Raw genomic sequence first — 16,422 nt, forward strand, 5'->3', positions numbered from 1 at the left:
CTCCCTCATCCATGATTTGATTGTGGATGAGGGGGCTGACCTGGCATGTATTACTGAGACCTGGGTGGGGGAACTGGGAGAGGTCACTCTCTCCCAGCTGTGCCCTCCTGGGTACTCGGTGCAGCACCAACACCGACTTGAAGGTCGGGGAGGGGGGGTTGCCGTGATCTATAGGAATTCAATCTCCCTCTCCAGGCTTCCTGCTCATTCGAGTGCAGATCTTGAGTGCTTGTACCTTGTGTTGGGTACCCGGGACAGATTAGGGATTCTGTTGGCGTACCGCCCACCCCGCGGCCCATCAGACTCCCTGCCTGAGCTGACGGAGGTGGTCTTGGACTTGGTGTTGAGGACCCCTAGGATGATGGTCCTGGGGGATCTCAACTTCCATGCCGAGGCCGCTGTATCTGGGGTGGCTCAGGACTTCATGGCCGCCATGACAACCATGGGGCTGTCCCAACATGTAATCGGCCCAACGCATATAAAGGGACACACGCTTGATCTGGTTTTCTCGACTGGGCAGGAGGATGGTGATCTGAAAGTGGGGGAATTAACATCTGTCCCTTTGTCATGGACAGATCACTTCCTGCTGAGGTTTAGACTCCTGGCAGCCTTCCCGTTCTGCAAGGGTGGGGGACCTATTAAAATGGTCTGCCCCCGGAGATTAATGGATTCTAATGGATTCCAGACGGCTCTGGGGGATTTTCCTGCTGGTATGGCTGGTGCTCCTGTCGAAGCCCAGGTCGCTCTGTGGAATGCAGAGATGACTCGGGCGGTTGACACGATTGCGCTCAAGCGCCCTCTCCCTCTGAGCAGAGCCCGGCCAGCTCCTTGGTATACACCTGAGCTGAGGGCAATGAAGCAAGAGGGGAGACGGCTAGAACGCAGGTGGAGGAAAACTCGTGCTGAGTCTGACCGAACACAGGTAAGAGCTCACTATCAAGCCTACTCTGTGGCGGTGAGGGTGGAAAAGAGACAGTTCTTTTCCACCAGCATTGCATCTTCTCAGTGTCGTCCAGCGGAGATTTTCCAAGTGGTTCGCGGCCTGTTACATTCTGGGCCAGGGAGAAAGATGGTGGAACCCTCGGTAGCACGCTGTGACGAGTTTGCACGGCACTTTGAGGATAAAGTCGCTCAGATTCGTCATGAATTGGACACCACCATTAACGCAGTTCCATTGGTAGAGGCGTTCAGAGCACCATCTGGTCCAGTTTTATTGGATGAGTTTCAGTTACTGAGGCCTGAGGATGCGGACAAGGTGCTTGGCCAAGTCCGATGGACCACTTGTGTGCTTGTCCGTTGCCCTTCATGGCTTATTAAATCAAACAAGGAGGGGATGTCTGGCTGGGTCCAGGAGGTTGTAAATTCCTCCTTGAGAGAGGGAGTGGTGCCTGCCGCTTTAAAAGAGGCGGTAATTAGACCACTCCTGAAAAAGCCTAACCTGGACCCAGAGGATGTTAACAATTATAGGCCAGTGGCCAACATCCCCTTCCTGGGCCAGGTGCTTGAGCAGGTGGTTGTAGGACAGCTCCAGGCACTGTTGAATGAAACGGATTATCTGGATCCATTTCAATCGGGCTTCAGGCCTGGTTTTGGAACGGAAACTGCCCTGGTCGCCCTGTGGGATGACCTCTGCCGGGAGAGCGACAGGGGGAGTGCGACCCTGTTGATTCTCCTGGACCTCTCAGCAGCTTTCGATACCATCCACCATGGTATCCTTCTGGATAGGTTGTCTGGGTTAGGAGTTGGAGGCACTGCACTACAGTGGTTCCGCTCCTATTTGGATGGCTGATTCCAGAAGGTGGTGCTGGGGGATGATTGCTCTGTGCCATGGCAATTGTGCCATGGGGTTCCACAGGGCTCTATTCTATCCCCCATGCTCTTTAACATCTACATGAAACCTCTGGGGGAGGTTATCCGGAGGTGTGGGCTGAGGTGCCATCAATATGCAGATGACACCCAGCTCTACCTCTCTTTCTCATCAAAACCAGGTGAGGCAGTGACTGTTCTGAATCAGTGCCTGGGCACGGTAATGGACTGGATGAGGGCCAATAAACTGAAACTCAATCCAGGCAAGACAGAGGTACTGTTAGCGGGTGGTTCGTCTGCCCGGCTAGGTGATATTCAACCTGTTCTGGAGGGGGTTGCACTCCCCCTAAAGGATCAGGGTCGTAGTTTGGGGGTGCTCTTAGATCCAGAACTGTCACTTGAGGCACAGGTGAACTCAGTGGCACGGAGCACTTTTTATCAGCTTAGGCTGGTATACCAACTACGCCCTTATCTGGACAGAGATAGCCTAGCTACAGTTATCCATGCTCTGATAAATTCTCGTCTGGATTACTGCAATGCGTTATACGTGGGGCTGCCTTTGAAAACGGTCCGGAAACTTCAGCTGGTCCAAAATAGGGCAGCAAGATTGTTAACAGGGACTGGCCTGCGAGCTCATATTACGCCAGTACTTTTCCAGCTGCACTGGCTGCCGGTCCATTTCCGGGCCCGATTCAAAGTGCTGGTGTTAACATTTAAAGCCCTTAAGGGCTTGGGGCCAGGTTACCTGAAGGATCGCCTCCTCCCATATGTGCCTGCCCAGACCTTAAGGTCATCGTCAGCGGCCCTTCTCTGTGAGCCCCTGCCAAAGGAAGTGAGGCGGGTGGCTACTAGGAGGAGGGCTTTTTCTGCTGTGGCACCCCGGCTCTGGAATGAGCTCCCTAGTGAGGTTTGCCTGGCGCCTACATTGTATTCTTTTCGGCGCCAGGTGAAGACCTTTTTATTTTCCCAGGCATTTTAGCATTTTAGCTTTCTGAATTTTTATCTTTGCTGTTTTAAATCTGTACTTTAAACTCCTGCACTGCTGCTAGGTTTTATTGTGGTTGTATTATTATATTGTGGTTTTAATGTTCTATATATTTTAAATTGTTTTATTGTGTGCTGTTTGGTTTTAATTTTTGTGAACCGCCCAGAGAGCTTCGGCTAGTGGGTGGTATAGAAATGAATGAATGAATAAATAAATAAATAAGATATAGGACAGATACCTGTGCCTGAACTGATGTTTTCAGGAAGGGAGTCTGAGGAACTGTGGCAAATAGTGGTGACAAAAGATGACGTTCTCAACCTTATTGATAAATTGAAAGCAACTAAATCACTGGACCCAGATGGTATCTATCCTAGAGTTCTCAAAGAACTCAAATATGAAATTGCTGATCTTCTAACCAAAATATGCAACATGTCCGGAAGATCAGCCTCTATACCAGAGGACTGGAAGATGGCCAATGTAACACCAATTTTCAAAAAGGGATCCAGGGGGGATCCGGGAAATTACAGGCCAGTTAGCTTAACGTCTGTTCCAGGTAAATTGGTTGGCGGCATTATTAAAGATAAAATTAGTAAGCATATAGAAGGACAAGCCCTGCCGAAAAAGAATCAACACTGCTTCCACAAAGGTAATTCTTGTCTCATTAACTTTTTAGAGTTCTTTGAGAGTGTCAATAAACATGTAGACAGGGGTGATCCGGTAGACATTGTTTACTTGGACTTCCAAAAGGCTTTTGACAAAGTCTCTCACCAAAGATTCATTGATTTCAATGAGTCTACTGTACATATGATTAGGTTTGGATCCAACCCGCTGTGTGCCTGCACTCAGCATTTCTCATCTCCTGCATCTTTGCCCACCTTAACGTCTTCTATCTTAATGTCGAGCATCTCTTCTGGTTCTGCCATATCTGCCCAGTTGTTCAAGTCCTCCTCTTCCTGGGGGCTGTCGAAGATTAGCTCAAAGAACACCAGCTTCTCTGAGATAGTGCTGAAGGTATTGTCAAAGCAGAGCTTGTAGTCACCTCCCTCTGTAGGCTCAGTGCTGCCGGCATGGGGAAGATACAGCCCCTCCTCCTGTGGAGCGGAATGTCGAGAGATTACAGGCGGGCAAAGGGCACCCTTATTTCTGCACATCACAGCTCTCAGCATCCCCTACGAAGAATCCAAACTTTGTGCGAGGCCCTGCTTCGGTTAAAAGGCAGAACCAACCTTCTCCAAAGCTGCCAGTGCTTTGAAGTACCTGGCAAAATGCTCACCTGTCTTGAGACGTCAGTTATCAGAGAGCTCGTGTCAGGTAGCGGGCAGAGCATTGAACTAGGCTTGGCTTCGAGTTCAGCGGCGCAGCCCAGCGAGCGACGCTGGGCCCTTCCGTCTCTCGCTCGGGCTGACTTCGCAGGATTGTGTGCGAGGGCCACGTTGGGGGAGGGGAGGCCCAGGCCGGGCACAGAACGCCGGGAGCGGCACGTCGGGAGGGGGGCGCCGGCCGGGGAAGGCTGTTTCGGAACATCACGTCAGCCTTGACTGCAGCGGCCGCCTTTGGCCGCCGGACCCCCCGCGGCCGCTCTCGAGGGAGGCTCGAGGCCGCCCCCCGCCCATGCGCTTCCGGGCCCAAGCAAGGGGCCGCGAGCAGGGCCTCGCCCTGCCCTGCCCTAGGCAGGCCGCCTGCCCGGCGGAGCGGGGGCGATTCTCGGCAGGGCTGGGCCAATCTCCTGCCGGGGGGAGCGCGCCGAATTCCGCTCCTGTTCGGCGCCTGCCGAGCGCAGCGGGGGTGGCGAGTTCCCTCGGCCGGCGGCCCCTTTCTTCTTCCGGGTGGAGAGAAGACCCGCGTCATGGCGGCGGCCTCCGGGCTCGGGCTGCCGCTGCTGCTGCTGGCCTCGGGGGCGCTCTGGGGCGTCCTCCGCGCAGCCCAGCCGCCGCCCCCTCCGCAGGATGCCGAGTTCACCTTCTTGCTGCCGGCTGGACGGAGGGAGTGCTTCTATCAGGTCGCGCCGGGCAACGGCTCCATGGAGATCGAGTACCAGGTAGCGGGGGGGGGGGGGCGTCCAGACCCCCTTGGGATGGGGATGCAGACCCCTTTTCTTTGTCCCCAGCGCTCAGTGGCGGGAGGTAGTCTGCCTCGGAGCGTGGCTAAGCACCATGGGAACGATTCGGAGCGCAGCAACAGATTTCGGTGGCTGTATGGCACAGACAGATCACCGACAAAATTCCCAGTGCGTGTATTACTCAGAGGGAAATGCTGGTTCAGCCTTCCCCAGCCTGGTCAACGCCAGATGTGTTGGGCTACAACTTCCATAATTCCCAACCAGCATGGCCCGTGGGTGGGAATTGTAGGCCAGCACATCTGGAGGACACCAGGGGAAGGCTGTGCAGTGAGTTTGACAAAACTCTTTGGTTCTTGCTACTTCTATTCTGGAAAGTTCGGCTAGCCCATACATTTGATGGAACCCAATAGCCTGTCGACATTATCTCCCCATGGCTTAACTCCTTGTTTCTGTCTCCTGCTTAAGAACATACATAGGAAGCTGCCTTCCTCAGTATGTGAGACCATCAGTCCATCAAATCCAGTGTTGTTGACGCTGATGGCCAGCAACTCTCCCGGGTTTCAGGCAGGAATTTTTCCTCCCCTTATCTGGAGTTATGGGGGGATTGAACCTGGAACCTTCTGCATGCAAAGTATGTTCTCTGCCACTGAGCTACAACTTGCCGTATGTTTACACAGTAGCTACTTATCATGACAACTGCCCTGCGTAGTAGGTTAGGGTGAATTACGGACTTCACCCCAGTGCATTTCATATTTAAGGGAAGGGTTGCACCCATTTGCCTCTATCCTTGCATCTCACTGGCTTTTCTGGACCTGGCAGTCTCCATCATGCATCCCTTGTTGTACCGTTCAGGTTATTGGTGGGGCTGGGCTGGACGTTGACTTCTCCTTGGTGAGCCCTTCAGGAGCCTTGCTTGTTGATGAGTACCGGAGATCAGATGGGGTACACACGTGAGTAATACTGCTTTATTGCCTTGTTGTCCCAAGGGTCACTCCACAGAACTGCAGGCAGGGACAGAGGTCATTTCATGCAGATCAGTTGCTCCTTGCAACACTGATTAGGAATCCAGTTATCTCTCTGGTCTTTATAAGGAAGTATATTATGGCTGACTGCAACAATTAGCATTAGGTGAGCACGGGATTTGATTAGGCTGTTGTTGTTGTTGTTTTTGCAGACTACTGGTATTTTTGTTTTTCTTGTTGATTTGGTTGGATCCAGATTCACACATGTGCAGCTGGACTGGCTGAAGCAGATTTCCCTTCTCCACTGCAGCCTCTCCAGTCCCCCCACCCCCCCAATTCTGCACAGAGGATTGGGTCCCCCTGCTGAATGGGGACGGCTGCAGTGAAGGGAAAAGGAAGGAAAATCGTGCAGAGGCACCTTCCATGAGCAGAGCCCTTCTGTCCACAGAAGACAGATGTTGGATCCAACCGCGCATGTTTTAATCTTGATTGTAATCTGCCTTAGATATTTTTTAATAAAAAGGCTAGATATAAATCTTGATTACCAATAATAGCATAGCCATATTTTTATTTGCACAAACATGCGTTTATTTAAAATATATATATTATTCATACTTGTATCCTGCTCTTACGTGGGTCATTGGCCTTCCACCTAGGGTCTGCTCAGGTACACACCCACTTCATCAAGTTCTTCTTTATCACTCACTGGGCTCATACTATCGAGTAGGCAAAGAATAGGACAAGGGCAAACAGTCCTCACTCGTTCAGGTGATTATTTTAATCTTGGTTGGTGGTTAAAACCCTGATAGAATTAATTGCAGTGAAAAGACACTGGTAAAACGTTTAGAGTTCTTCGACATGTCAGCAAACATCTGGATAGGGGTGATCCAGTAGAGGTGAATACAAGTCCCTTCATCCCCAGGCATCATGGTCATTGGCCATGTTGGCTGAGCACCAGGTTGGGGAAGGCTGGGATAGATATTGTTTACTTGGGCTTTCAAAAGGCTAAAGACTCCTAGCAGTCATGGGATAAGAGGAGAGGTCCTTTTATAGATGCGTAACTGAACAGGAAGCAGAGAGTAGGAATAAATGGGCAGTTCTTGAAATGGAGGGATGTAAACTCGATGGTCTTATAGGCCCCTTCCAACTCTATTATTCTATGATAAACAGTTTGGACCTGTATATTTTAATATGTTGATAAATGAATTGCAGTTAGGGGTGAGCAGTGAAGTGGCAAAGTTTGCTGACAACACCAAATTATTTAACATGGTTAAAATCAAACAGGAATTGTGAAGGGCTCAGAAAGATCTAACTGGGCCAATGGGCATTAAATAATAAATGCAACTCACTGTAAGCAAATGTAAAGCAACGCACATCAGGGCAAAAAATTCTAACCTCACATAAATGCTGGTGCTGACTGACCAGGGAAGAGATCTTGGGTTTCTGGTGGATAACTCAATAAAAATGTCAGTCCAGTGTGCTGCTGCTGTGAAATGGCAAAATCTATGTCGGGCATCATTAGGAAAGGAAGTGAAAATAAAACTATCAGTATCATAATGCCTTTATACACATCTATGGTGCTACTATGCTCTGAATACTGTGTTGGAGAAGGGGCAGAAATGGCAACCAAAACGATCAGGGGTTCAAGCAACTCCCCTATGAGGAAAGTTTCATAGGTTTGGAGCTCTTTAGCTTAGAAAAAAGGCGAGTAAGGAGGAACATGACAGAGGTGTATAAAATCATGCATGATGTGTGGAGAAAGTGGATACGGAGTAGTTGTTCTCCCTCTCTCATAATACTAGAACCCAGGGTCATCCACTGAAGTTAAATGGTGGGAGATTCAGGAGAAACAAAAGGACTTTTCCGTACAGTGTGTAGTCAAACCATGGAATTCCCTGTCACAAAATGTTGTGGTGGCCACCAACTTGCATGGCTTTGAAAGAAGATTAGACAAATTCATGGAGGATAGGGCTATCAGTGGTTACTAGTTATGATGGTAACATATTACGCTCAGTAGTATCAGAGGCAGCATGCCCCTGAATACCAGTTGCTCGGGAACATGAGCAGGAGGGTGCTGTTGTGCTCATGTCCTGCTTGTGGGCTTCCCACAGGCAGCTGGTTGGCCACTGTGGGAACAGAAAGCTGGACTAGAGAGGCCTTTGATCTGAACAAGCAGGGCTCTTATGTTCGTACAGGGTTGTGAGAATGTGCTGATAAACCTACAGATACAGTTAAATAATACATGAAAAGCACTGCTACAGACTGAGCCACATTGATTGTGTGAATAGAAAGGTGGTTAAATATATGAAGGATTGCCATCAAATGAGCATAAGGACGTGCACTGATATTCATCTTAATCATGCTCCTGAGGCCAGAATCAGGCTGACAAGATTAATCTGAAATAAATGGGATCTTAAGGGAAGAAGGAAGGATATAGAAGTTCATAACTTGCCCACGGTCATGGACTATCTTTCACACATCTGCAGTTTAATATATATGAACTTTGGCTAGTCCAGCTGAGGAGGAAAGATATGCCTTTGTTATGCAGGTCTCAGCTCACACTCTGTGCTGGTTTCTTTCCCTTGCCTGCAGCATTGAGCCTACAGAGGGAGGTGACTACAAGCTCTGCTTTGACAATACCTTCAGCACTATTTCAGAGAAGCTGGTGTTCTTTGAGCTAATCTTCGACAGCCCCCAGGAAGAGGAGGACTTGAACAACTGGGCAGATATGGCAGAACCAGAAGAGATGCTCGACATTAAGATAGAAGACATTAAGGTGGGCAAAGATGCAGGAGATGAGAAATGCTGAGTGCAGGCACACAGTGGGTTGGATCCAAACCTAATCATATGTACAGTAGACTCATTGAAATCAATGGGGCTTACGTTAGTCATGACTAACTTGCCCCATTGGGCACTATCCAATGCCTATTTATTTATTTATTTTTCTATACCACCCAATAGCCGAAGCTCTCTGGGTGGTTCACAAAAATGAAAACCATGGAGTGCAACATAAAATGTAAAACATAAAAGCTTAAAACCACAATGTAACAATACAACCAGAATAAAACCTAGCAGCAATGCAGAGATTTAGAATACAGATTTAAAACACCAGAGCTAATAGATTAAGAAGCTAAAATACTGGGAGAATAAAAAGGTCTTCACCTGGCGCCAGAAGAACAATGTAGGCACCAGGCAGATCTCTCTAGGGAGCTCATTCCCCAGCCGGGGGGGCCATAGCAGAAAAGGCCCTCCTCCTGGTAGCCACACACCTCACTTCCTTTGGCAGGGGCTCCTTGAAAAGGACCCCTGAGGATGGTCTTAGGGTCTGGGCAGGCACATATGGGAGGCAGCGATCCTTCAGATAACCTGGCCCCAAGCCGTTTAGGACTTTGAATGTTAATACCAGCACTTTGAATCAGGCTCGGACATGGACTTGGCAAGCCCATGCAGCTGGAAAAGTACTTGCGTAATGTGATCTCATTGGCCAGTCCCTGTTAACAATCTTGCTGCCCTATTTTGGATTAGCTGAAGTTTCCGGACCGTTTTCAAAGGCAGCCCCACATATAACGCATTGCAGTAATTCAGACGAGAAGTTATCAGAGCATGGATAACTGTAGCTAGGCTATCTCTGTTCAGCTAAGGGCGTAGTTGGTATATCCGCCTAAGCTGATAAAAGGTGCTCTGTGCCACTGAGTTCACCTGTGCCTCAAGTGACAGTTTTGGATCCAGGAGCACCCCCAAACTACGAACCTGATCCTTTAGGGAGTACAGCCCCCTCCAGAACAGGTTGAATATAACCTAGCCGGGCAGACGAACCACCCACTAACAGTACCTCCGTCTTGTCTGGATTGAGTTTCAGTTTATTGGCCCTCATCCAGTCCATTACCGTGCCCAGGCCCTGATTCAGAGCAGCCACTGCCTCACCTGGTTTTGATGAGAAAGAGAGGTAGAGCTGGATGTCATCCACATATTGATGGCACCCCACCCCACCCCTCCGGATTACCTCCCCCAGTGGTTTCATGTAGATGTTGAACAGCATAGGGGATAAAATGGAGCCCTGTGGAACCCCATGGCACAATTGCCATGGTACAGAGCAATAATCCCCCAGCACCACCTTCTGGAATCAGCCATCCAAGTAGGAGTGGAACCACTGTAGTGCAGAGCCTCCAACTCCCAAATTCCCTCGGGGAGTATTCTGACAGGGACAGCATACCAGAGGCAGCAGGCAAGATCCAAGCCAGCAGTTGGCTAGGCCACCCCCACCCTGTTTCTGGCACCCCCTTTTCTCTCCCTCCCCACCCATTGGGCTTCTGGGGGAAGAACAGGCTGCTCTTACCAGAGGTGTAAACTGATTGCTTGCAAAGAGCTTTCGAAATTAAGCCAAGGTCCACATGTTGCCCACTCCTGAGGTAATATAATATATAACCTACTGGAGTATATCATCTCTCTCCTGGAAGACTATTCTCTGTGTTTGCCTAGCATCATGATTCCCAGCTTCACCATACCAAAGCTGATAGTCTCTGAACAGCCTTTGTTCTCACCATTATAGGAATCTATTGAAACCATGAAGAGCCGCCTGGAAAGAAGCATCCAGATGCAGGCACTGCTGCGAGCCTTTGAAGCCCGAGATCGCAATTTGCAGGAAAGCAATCTGAGCCGGGTCAACTTCTGGTCAGCTGTCAACCTCAGTGTGCTGCTGCTGGTGTCGTTTCTCCAGGTGTATATGTTGAAAAGCCTCTTTGAGGACAAGAGGAGAGTCTGGACGTAGCAGGAGGTGAAACTGAGCTGCCTTTCTACTGTGCGGCCAAGGATCCAGACGAGTACCAGCCACCATGTTGCCAAAGCTCAGTACTGCCTAAAATAGCTGCCATTTCTGTCTTGGCCTCTCAACAGAAGGGGTTAAAATATTATAGCCAAGGTAAGGGAGGGATTAGGGTGGGGGCATTGAACAGGCATATCTTGTGCAGTGGTGGCAAAGGGCAAGGTAGCAACATGTCAAAACTGAGAGCAGAACAAGAGGGAGTGGAAGAAATAGTACTGTTGGGCGGCGGCAGACAAGCAAGAACAGCAGCAGCATTCAGTGCCACATACATTCAATTGGTCCTTCATTTGCAGTGTCTCACCAAGGATTATGACTTGCAACAGCGCTTGTCCCAGGGCCTTAAACTTTGATTCTGCATCAGACGTCATCCATGTGTGCCTTAACAATTGCTCACCTCGCTGAAGGTAGCTAAGCCTGTGCCCCTTCGGCTGTCAAAAGGCTTTTAGCCTTTACTCTTTGTTCGTAAATGTACTTGCCCTAAGAGGAACCACAGTACTTCAGGGCATTAAGTAACCACACCAAGCAGCTTTGATTATCTTTGCCCTCCATGGTTCTGTGCTCCATTTTCTCCAGGTGTGACTACATGTGGAGTATGTGAAACTGCCAAAGGGATCCTTGGAAAAAGTTTTAGCTCTAGCACTCACCAATCTGCAAAGGATGGGAAGGGGTGGTGTTGCTCGCAGTTGGAGCTAGTATGTCCCAATCCGGAATTCTGATTCCCAGCAGAAGACAAGCCAAATGCTGAAGTCTGTTCCCTTGGGAGAACTATTGTCTTTCCAAGATCAACTCTTTAGGTACCTTTAAATGTTAGATGGGATGAAAAGGGAACCTCCTGATTATAGAGGGCTGACTTACAGTCTGAAACAGTGTGGTTGTATCCGCTCTGTTTTTGTTTACTTTGCATCCCCACCCCCCTCACTTTATACATACTTGGGGGCAGATTCCCTGTGTCTTTGTTTTTTTCTCTTAGCCCCTAATGGCCTCTTTCAGATGTGCAGTCACATTTCATTTTTTTCCTTTATGTTTATAGCATGCTTAAAATTTATTTGAACATAGCATGACATTAGCCTGAGCTGGCTGTTCATGGTACTCCTTTGGCTGCTCTTCAGCCAGATCTGTGACTTTTGGTAGCGGCATCCCCATTCAGCTGGCTGATTTCCTGATGGCAGGAAACAACTGTGTGTGTGTGTGTGTGCGCGCGTGCTGAAATACTCAAGGCTTTATTTGGGCTTCCTCACCTCAGTGAATGCCTGGCATTAATACAAGAGATGACAGCATTGACCCTTTTGAATTAATCCAAGAACATGTAGGTCAGTGTCTTGTGGTTCAATAAATGGAGCTTATGCTCTCCTGGATCTGTTATTGGACTTGGGCTACAACAGGGCTTGTAACATCTTATTCCCTTTGGTAAGAGTCCTGGTGTGCAGTTTATTAGGAGGGCCCCACTGCATAAAGTTTCCTCCTTGCTGTCATCAGAGAGGCTATCTGATGGAAGCTGCTATGGTCAAAGAGAGAATGTGACCATCAGCAGACTGAGGCATGGGCCATCTAGGTCTTCGGAACCAATATGGGAAGTAATTTTTTTTACACCTCCAGTGACTCTAGGCTTGGCATCAAATACACCAGCATTGCAACAGTACACAAGGCCGAGGTGAAACCACCATTCTAGGAAACAGCTGTCAGTTGTTTCTTACCAGCTATGACAGAGTGGACCATCTTGAAACTGGTAGAATGTAGTATTGTGGCCAGATCCCAAAGGAATTACTCCAGTGTTTGCCACTAGCTGCTGTTGTGCCATAAACTTCCTATATGCCTGACTTTATGGACAGGATAGTGATGCATCACTGGAACTCAACAGATAACAGAGCTCCGTAGTTTGTGGCTTCTGCCTAGATCCAGTGAGGGAGCCATGTCTGCCTCTACTGATGAGTTGCCATGGAGTTTCCCATTCGTATAAATGGGGAAAAATTAAGTATAGGAACATACTTGTCTGAATATATTTGTAGCAAAATAATACCACAAGCATGTCCAGTAAAATCTGGAAATGCCATAACTTCGTATGAATGGGCATTGATTTAAATAATAAACATTATATCCCACTTTTCCCAAGGTGTGATGACTTATCAGACTATGAAGATATGAAGTGGCTTTAGATCTCCTCTTACTGGCAGCAACAATTCAGGATCTCAAACAAAGATCTTTCCCAGCCCGCATAACTGGAGATGCTGAGGACTGAACCTGGGACTTCCTGCTTGTAAAGTGTGTGATTTACAACAGAGCTGTTGCTCCCTTCCCTTTGTGATTTCAGCATTTTCAGTTGAGGCACAGAATTCAAAGTCCTGTAGAAAATGGGATACGAATGACTGGTACAAGACCTGAGCTGCTGAAGGCTATAATTTGAAAAGTTTATTTTCTAAGATATATATGATACTGCCAGAATCTGAAGATCATACAGGTAATAAATTTAAAATATGATGGAGAAATGAAAAACACATCAACAGGTCAAGCTGCATCTCCATGTGTAAGTTTAAAAGAGAACCATTGCAAAGTATTGTAACGGTGACATTTAGCCCCTGAAAAACACTACGGCCATCACCCAGTTAGCCCATTAAACCTACCTAGATTTATACGACAACAAAAATAGTTCCAAAGGGAAAAAAATACATTCAGACGATGCAGGCATCATTTTAGGAGTGGCATTCTCAGGGCAATATTGAGGCCACAGTGGGCTCTGAGGCTAGCTGAGTGTAGTTGGGCTGCTACTCTGCCACAACACTGAACTCACACATGAACCTTGGGCATACATATGTATGGTCAAAGCAAGCTATTTTATGGACAACCATGACTTAGAAATTATCTTCCATGCTTTCCTGGAAGCAAAAAAACTTAATACACATCTAGAACTCAAATACAAACACGAACTCCTATTTATTATCACTTCCCCTTTTATAACATACAGATACAGAAAACACAAATACTCATAGAAAGTTACTCACTACAGAAAGAGGCACAGCCTAGTCCACACACAACAGGACGGGACACACACACAGCTAGGGCTGGCGAAAGACGTTGCCCAATGAGCAGGAGGAAATCCATTCCCCCGTTCCTCACTAGATGACCTTGGGACAGTCACTACCTCTCAGCCTAACCTACCTCACGGGTTTGTGGTGATGATAAAAATAGGAAGACCTTTAGCTCCTGGAGGAAAGGAAGAATATAATATAAATGTAACAAAAGAAAGTTAAAAAATAGGTCTACTAGAAAAACGTAGTGTAACACAAGTGTTATTAACAGTTTAAAAACAAGCCTGCCTAGCATGTAAAGTGGCCAGTTGTGCATTGTTATGGTGCCTTATTTATGCACATGTACACATATGTGCACTAAGACAAGATGCATCTCGTTCCCCACATGAAATGTATCTTATAAAGACCCTGGAGAGGGAGTTAAATCTTGAAGACTGATACCAACTCTTACAACCTATACTAAAATGCAAAATTTAAAAAACATACTCTTCTCACTTGCCCCACTCATCTTTTGGATGATCATCAACTCAAAAACTTTATTAACAGTAAAGCTTTATAAAACAGTATCCTATACTTGTCTGCTTAGAAGCAAATTACATTGAGTTCAATAGGGTTTACTCCCAGGTCTGTACAGGACTGCAGCCTTACACCACAATCCTATGCATGTCTACTTGAAGTTCAGTCCTTTCGTGTTCAATAAAACTTACTCTCAGGTACAGTAGAATTGCAGCCTAAATCTCTCTTCTCCTCCCCTCCTTTTACTGTAAGGCACAGACTGGGTTTGCACAACACGATAAGCCACGAAGGTTTATTTTTCAGAAAAAAACACAATGGCTTATTGTGTCATCTGGGTATAGTTTTCCCCTACCACAGTGGTTTATTTAGCCAAAATAAGCCACGGGCTGCAGTGAGGTTTATTTTAGCCACCACGGCTTATGTTGTCTGGCACTCCAGCGTGGCTAAAGGACATTGGCCAGCGAACCACTTGGCAAAAGCGGCAGAAACCCCTGCCACTCTACCCAGCAGGACATGATCACCATTTGCGATGGCACCCAAGCTGCTGCCTGTGCTTCCTTCCTGGCTCTGATCACAATTGGGTCATTTTTTTTTAATATTAGCGATCCCGTTTTTGTGCAAAAATGAGACCGGGAACCTTGCCAGCACTCCCCCCATTAATTTTTCCCATGCACACAAATGGGGTTTCTCATTTGCACACATAGGGAAATGCTTTTGTTGTTGGTCAGGTTCCTGGTCCTGCACAGGTACACAGCAGCGAGAACCCAGTGGATACCGGCTCCCCCCCCCCCTTGCAGGCTGCCCAAACATGCTGGGGTGCAAGGGGAGGAAAGCCAGTATTGGAAACAAAAGTATAAAAAACACAGCCCTTTAAATCCCCAATGCAAGTCAATGGAGATCACCTCCATTGACTTGCATTGGGGATTTAAAGGTGCCCTGTTAGGAAAATTGGGGGTGGGGTGGGGGTGAAACCCCCACTACCACCACCATGGACTGGCTTGCCTCCACAGTCCTTGGCAGGTGGGTGGATTCTGTCCCCCTACCCCTGATTGTATTCAATAATAAAATGTATTTATTACATTTATATCCCTCCTTTTCCCCACCTAAGAAACCCAAGGCAGTATACATAATCCTCTCCATTTTATCTTCACAACAACAACCTTTTGAGGTAGGTTGGGCTGAGAGTCTGTGACTGGACCAAGGTCACCCAGTGAGCTTCCCTGGCCAAATAGGGACTAGAACCCAGATCTCCTGACTCCTAGTCCAACATTCTAGACACTATATCACACTGGCTCTTTTTTGTTTCATTTTTGGAACAGTAACCCCTTTCCCTATACCCACTACCTTTAAAATCACTGACTACCTGGCGGGTTTCTCATTCATGTGGGGGAGGGGGGAGGGTAGCCCATGGGGGGCCCCCCACATGGCTCACTAGTCCCTGCCTCAGCACCCCCCTCTTTGCCATAAAAAAAAGGTTTGTCTTTTTGTGGACTGTATACTTTGAATCCCCAATGCAAGTCAATGGAGGTGATTTCCACTCACTTGCATTGGAGATTTAAAGGTACCCCTGCAGAAAATTGCAGGTGGGGGTGGTGAAATCCAAGCCCCCTCCCCAAGGACTGCAGGGGCAACACAGTCCTGGGCAGGGAGTTGGATTTGGTCCTCCCACCCCCAATTTTTCTTGATTTCCTCAGTCTTGTTGTGCACAAAAAAGGGCTGGGGAAATAAAAAAAGTGGGGGGACCTGACCCCGATCACCATAGTGGCAGACAAGACAGTTTTCCCCTACTACGGTTCAGGGTTCCCAGAGGGAATACTCTTTAAGGTAGAGCACAGCACAGCTGAGCTGAGAGAACAAGCAATAAAAAGGAGCACAATCCTCTATGTGTCTACTCAGAGGAACAAGTCTCACTGAGGTAAATCCTATTACCTGGGAATAAGCCCCTTTTAGCTCAGTGGGACTTCTCTAAGTAGATATATTGTTTATTCATTCAGTCACTTCCGACTCTTCGTGACTTCATGGACCAGCCCACGCCAGAGCTTCCTGTTGGCCATCGCCATGCCTAGCTCCCCCAAGGTCGAGTCCGTCACCTCCAGAATATCATCCATAAGTAGATATATAGAGGATATCTATTACATTTTATACAAATATTCTCCTAGTCTTTCATTCAGAGAAACAAGACTATATTAGCAAAGCCAGAGTTTCTCTTTACTACTCTCTGCCTACCTAGAAACCTACATTTTTTGCCC

The 16,422-nt window shown here is 47.8% G+C and overlaps 2 protein-coding genes across 9 annotated transcripts in view; one reads left to right on the top strand and one right to left on the bottom strand.

The window, feature by feature from the left end:
* Nucleotides 1-4,306, bottom strand: part of LOC146353044 (protein HIDE1-like) — a 38,960-nt gene extending 34,654 nt beyond the window's left edge. For 4 of the 5 annotated variants that reach the window (XR_014787945.1, XM_084835552.1, XM_084835551.1 and 1 more), the window contains exons 1-2: nt 4,065-4,201; nt 3,667-3,882 (exon numbers count right to left, since the gene is read on the bottom strand). Coding sequence is in view for 4 of the 5 variants with exons in the window: in XM_084835552.1 (XP_084691678.1) it covers nt 3,667-3,882; nt 4,065-4,118 (270 nt within the window). In the remaining variant the exon portion in view is untranslated. Of the gene's footprint in view, nt 1-3,666; nt 3,883-4,064 lie in introns of all 5 variants that reach the window. The other variant, XM_084835553.1, reaches the window with a different exon arrangement.
* A 301-nt stretch (nt 4,307-4,607) lies between these two features.
* On the top strand, nt 4,608-13,199 carry TMED1 (transmembrane p24 trafficking protein 1). Of its 4 annotated transcripts, none has more exons than XR_014787947.1 (5): nt 4,608-4,829; nt 5,703-5,800; nt 8,405-8,588; nt 10,362-11,038; nt 12,745-13,199. XR_014787947.1 is itself a non-coding variant. In XM_084835555.1 (5 exons), exons 1-5 carry the CDS (start codon nt 4,638-4,640, stop codon nt 12,748-12,750), a joined length of 648 nt encoding a protein of 215 aa, XP_084691681.1. In that variant the 5' UTR covers nt 4,608-4,637; the 3' UTR covers nt 12,751-13,199. The 4 variants fall into 4 exon arrangements, 2 of the variants coding, with proteins under 2 accessions (XP_084691681.1, XP_084691680.1); XR_014787946.1 differs by having other exon boundaries at nt 10,362-10,730; XM_084835555.1 differs by having other exon boundaries at nt 10,362-10,529.
* The last annotated feature ends 3,223 nt before the right edge of the window (nt 13,200-16,422 follow it).

The sequence above is a fragment of the Heloderma suspectum genome, chromosome 2 (assembly GCF_057233095.1).
Source record: "Heloderma suspectum isolate Gila_16-S chromosome 2, 16-S_ref, whole genome shotgun sequence".
Taxonomy (NCBI): Eukaryota; Metazoa; Chordata; class Lepidosauria; order Squamata; family Helodermatidae; genus Heloderma; species Heloderma suspectum.

Coding starts and splice junctions, on each gene's coding strand:
- TMED1 (XM_084835554.1), top strand. CDS start 4,638: ATGGCGGCGGCCTCCGGGCTCGGGCTGCCGCTGCTGCTGCTGGCCTCG. Junction 4,830..5,702: donor CCATGGAGATCGAGTACCAG/GTAGCGGGGGGG, acceptor TGTACCGTTCAG/GTTATTGGTGGGGCTGGGCT. Junction 8,589..10,361: donor TTAAGATAGAAGACATTAAG/GTGGGCAAAGAT, acceptor TCACCATTATAG/GAATCTATTGAAACCATGAA.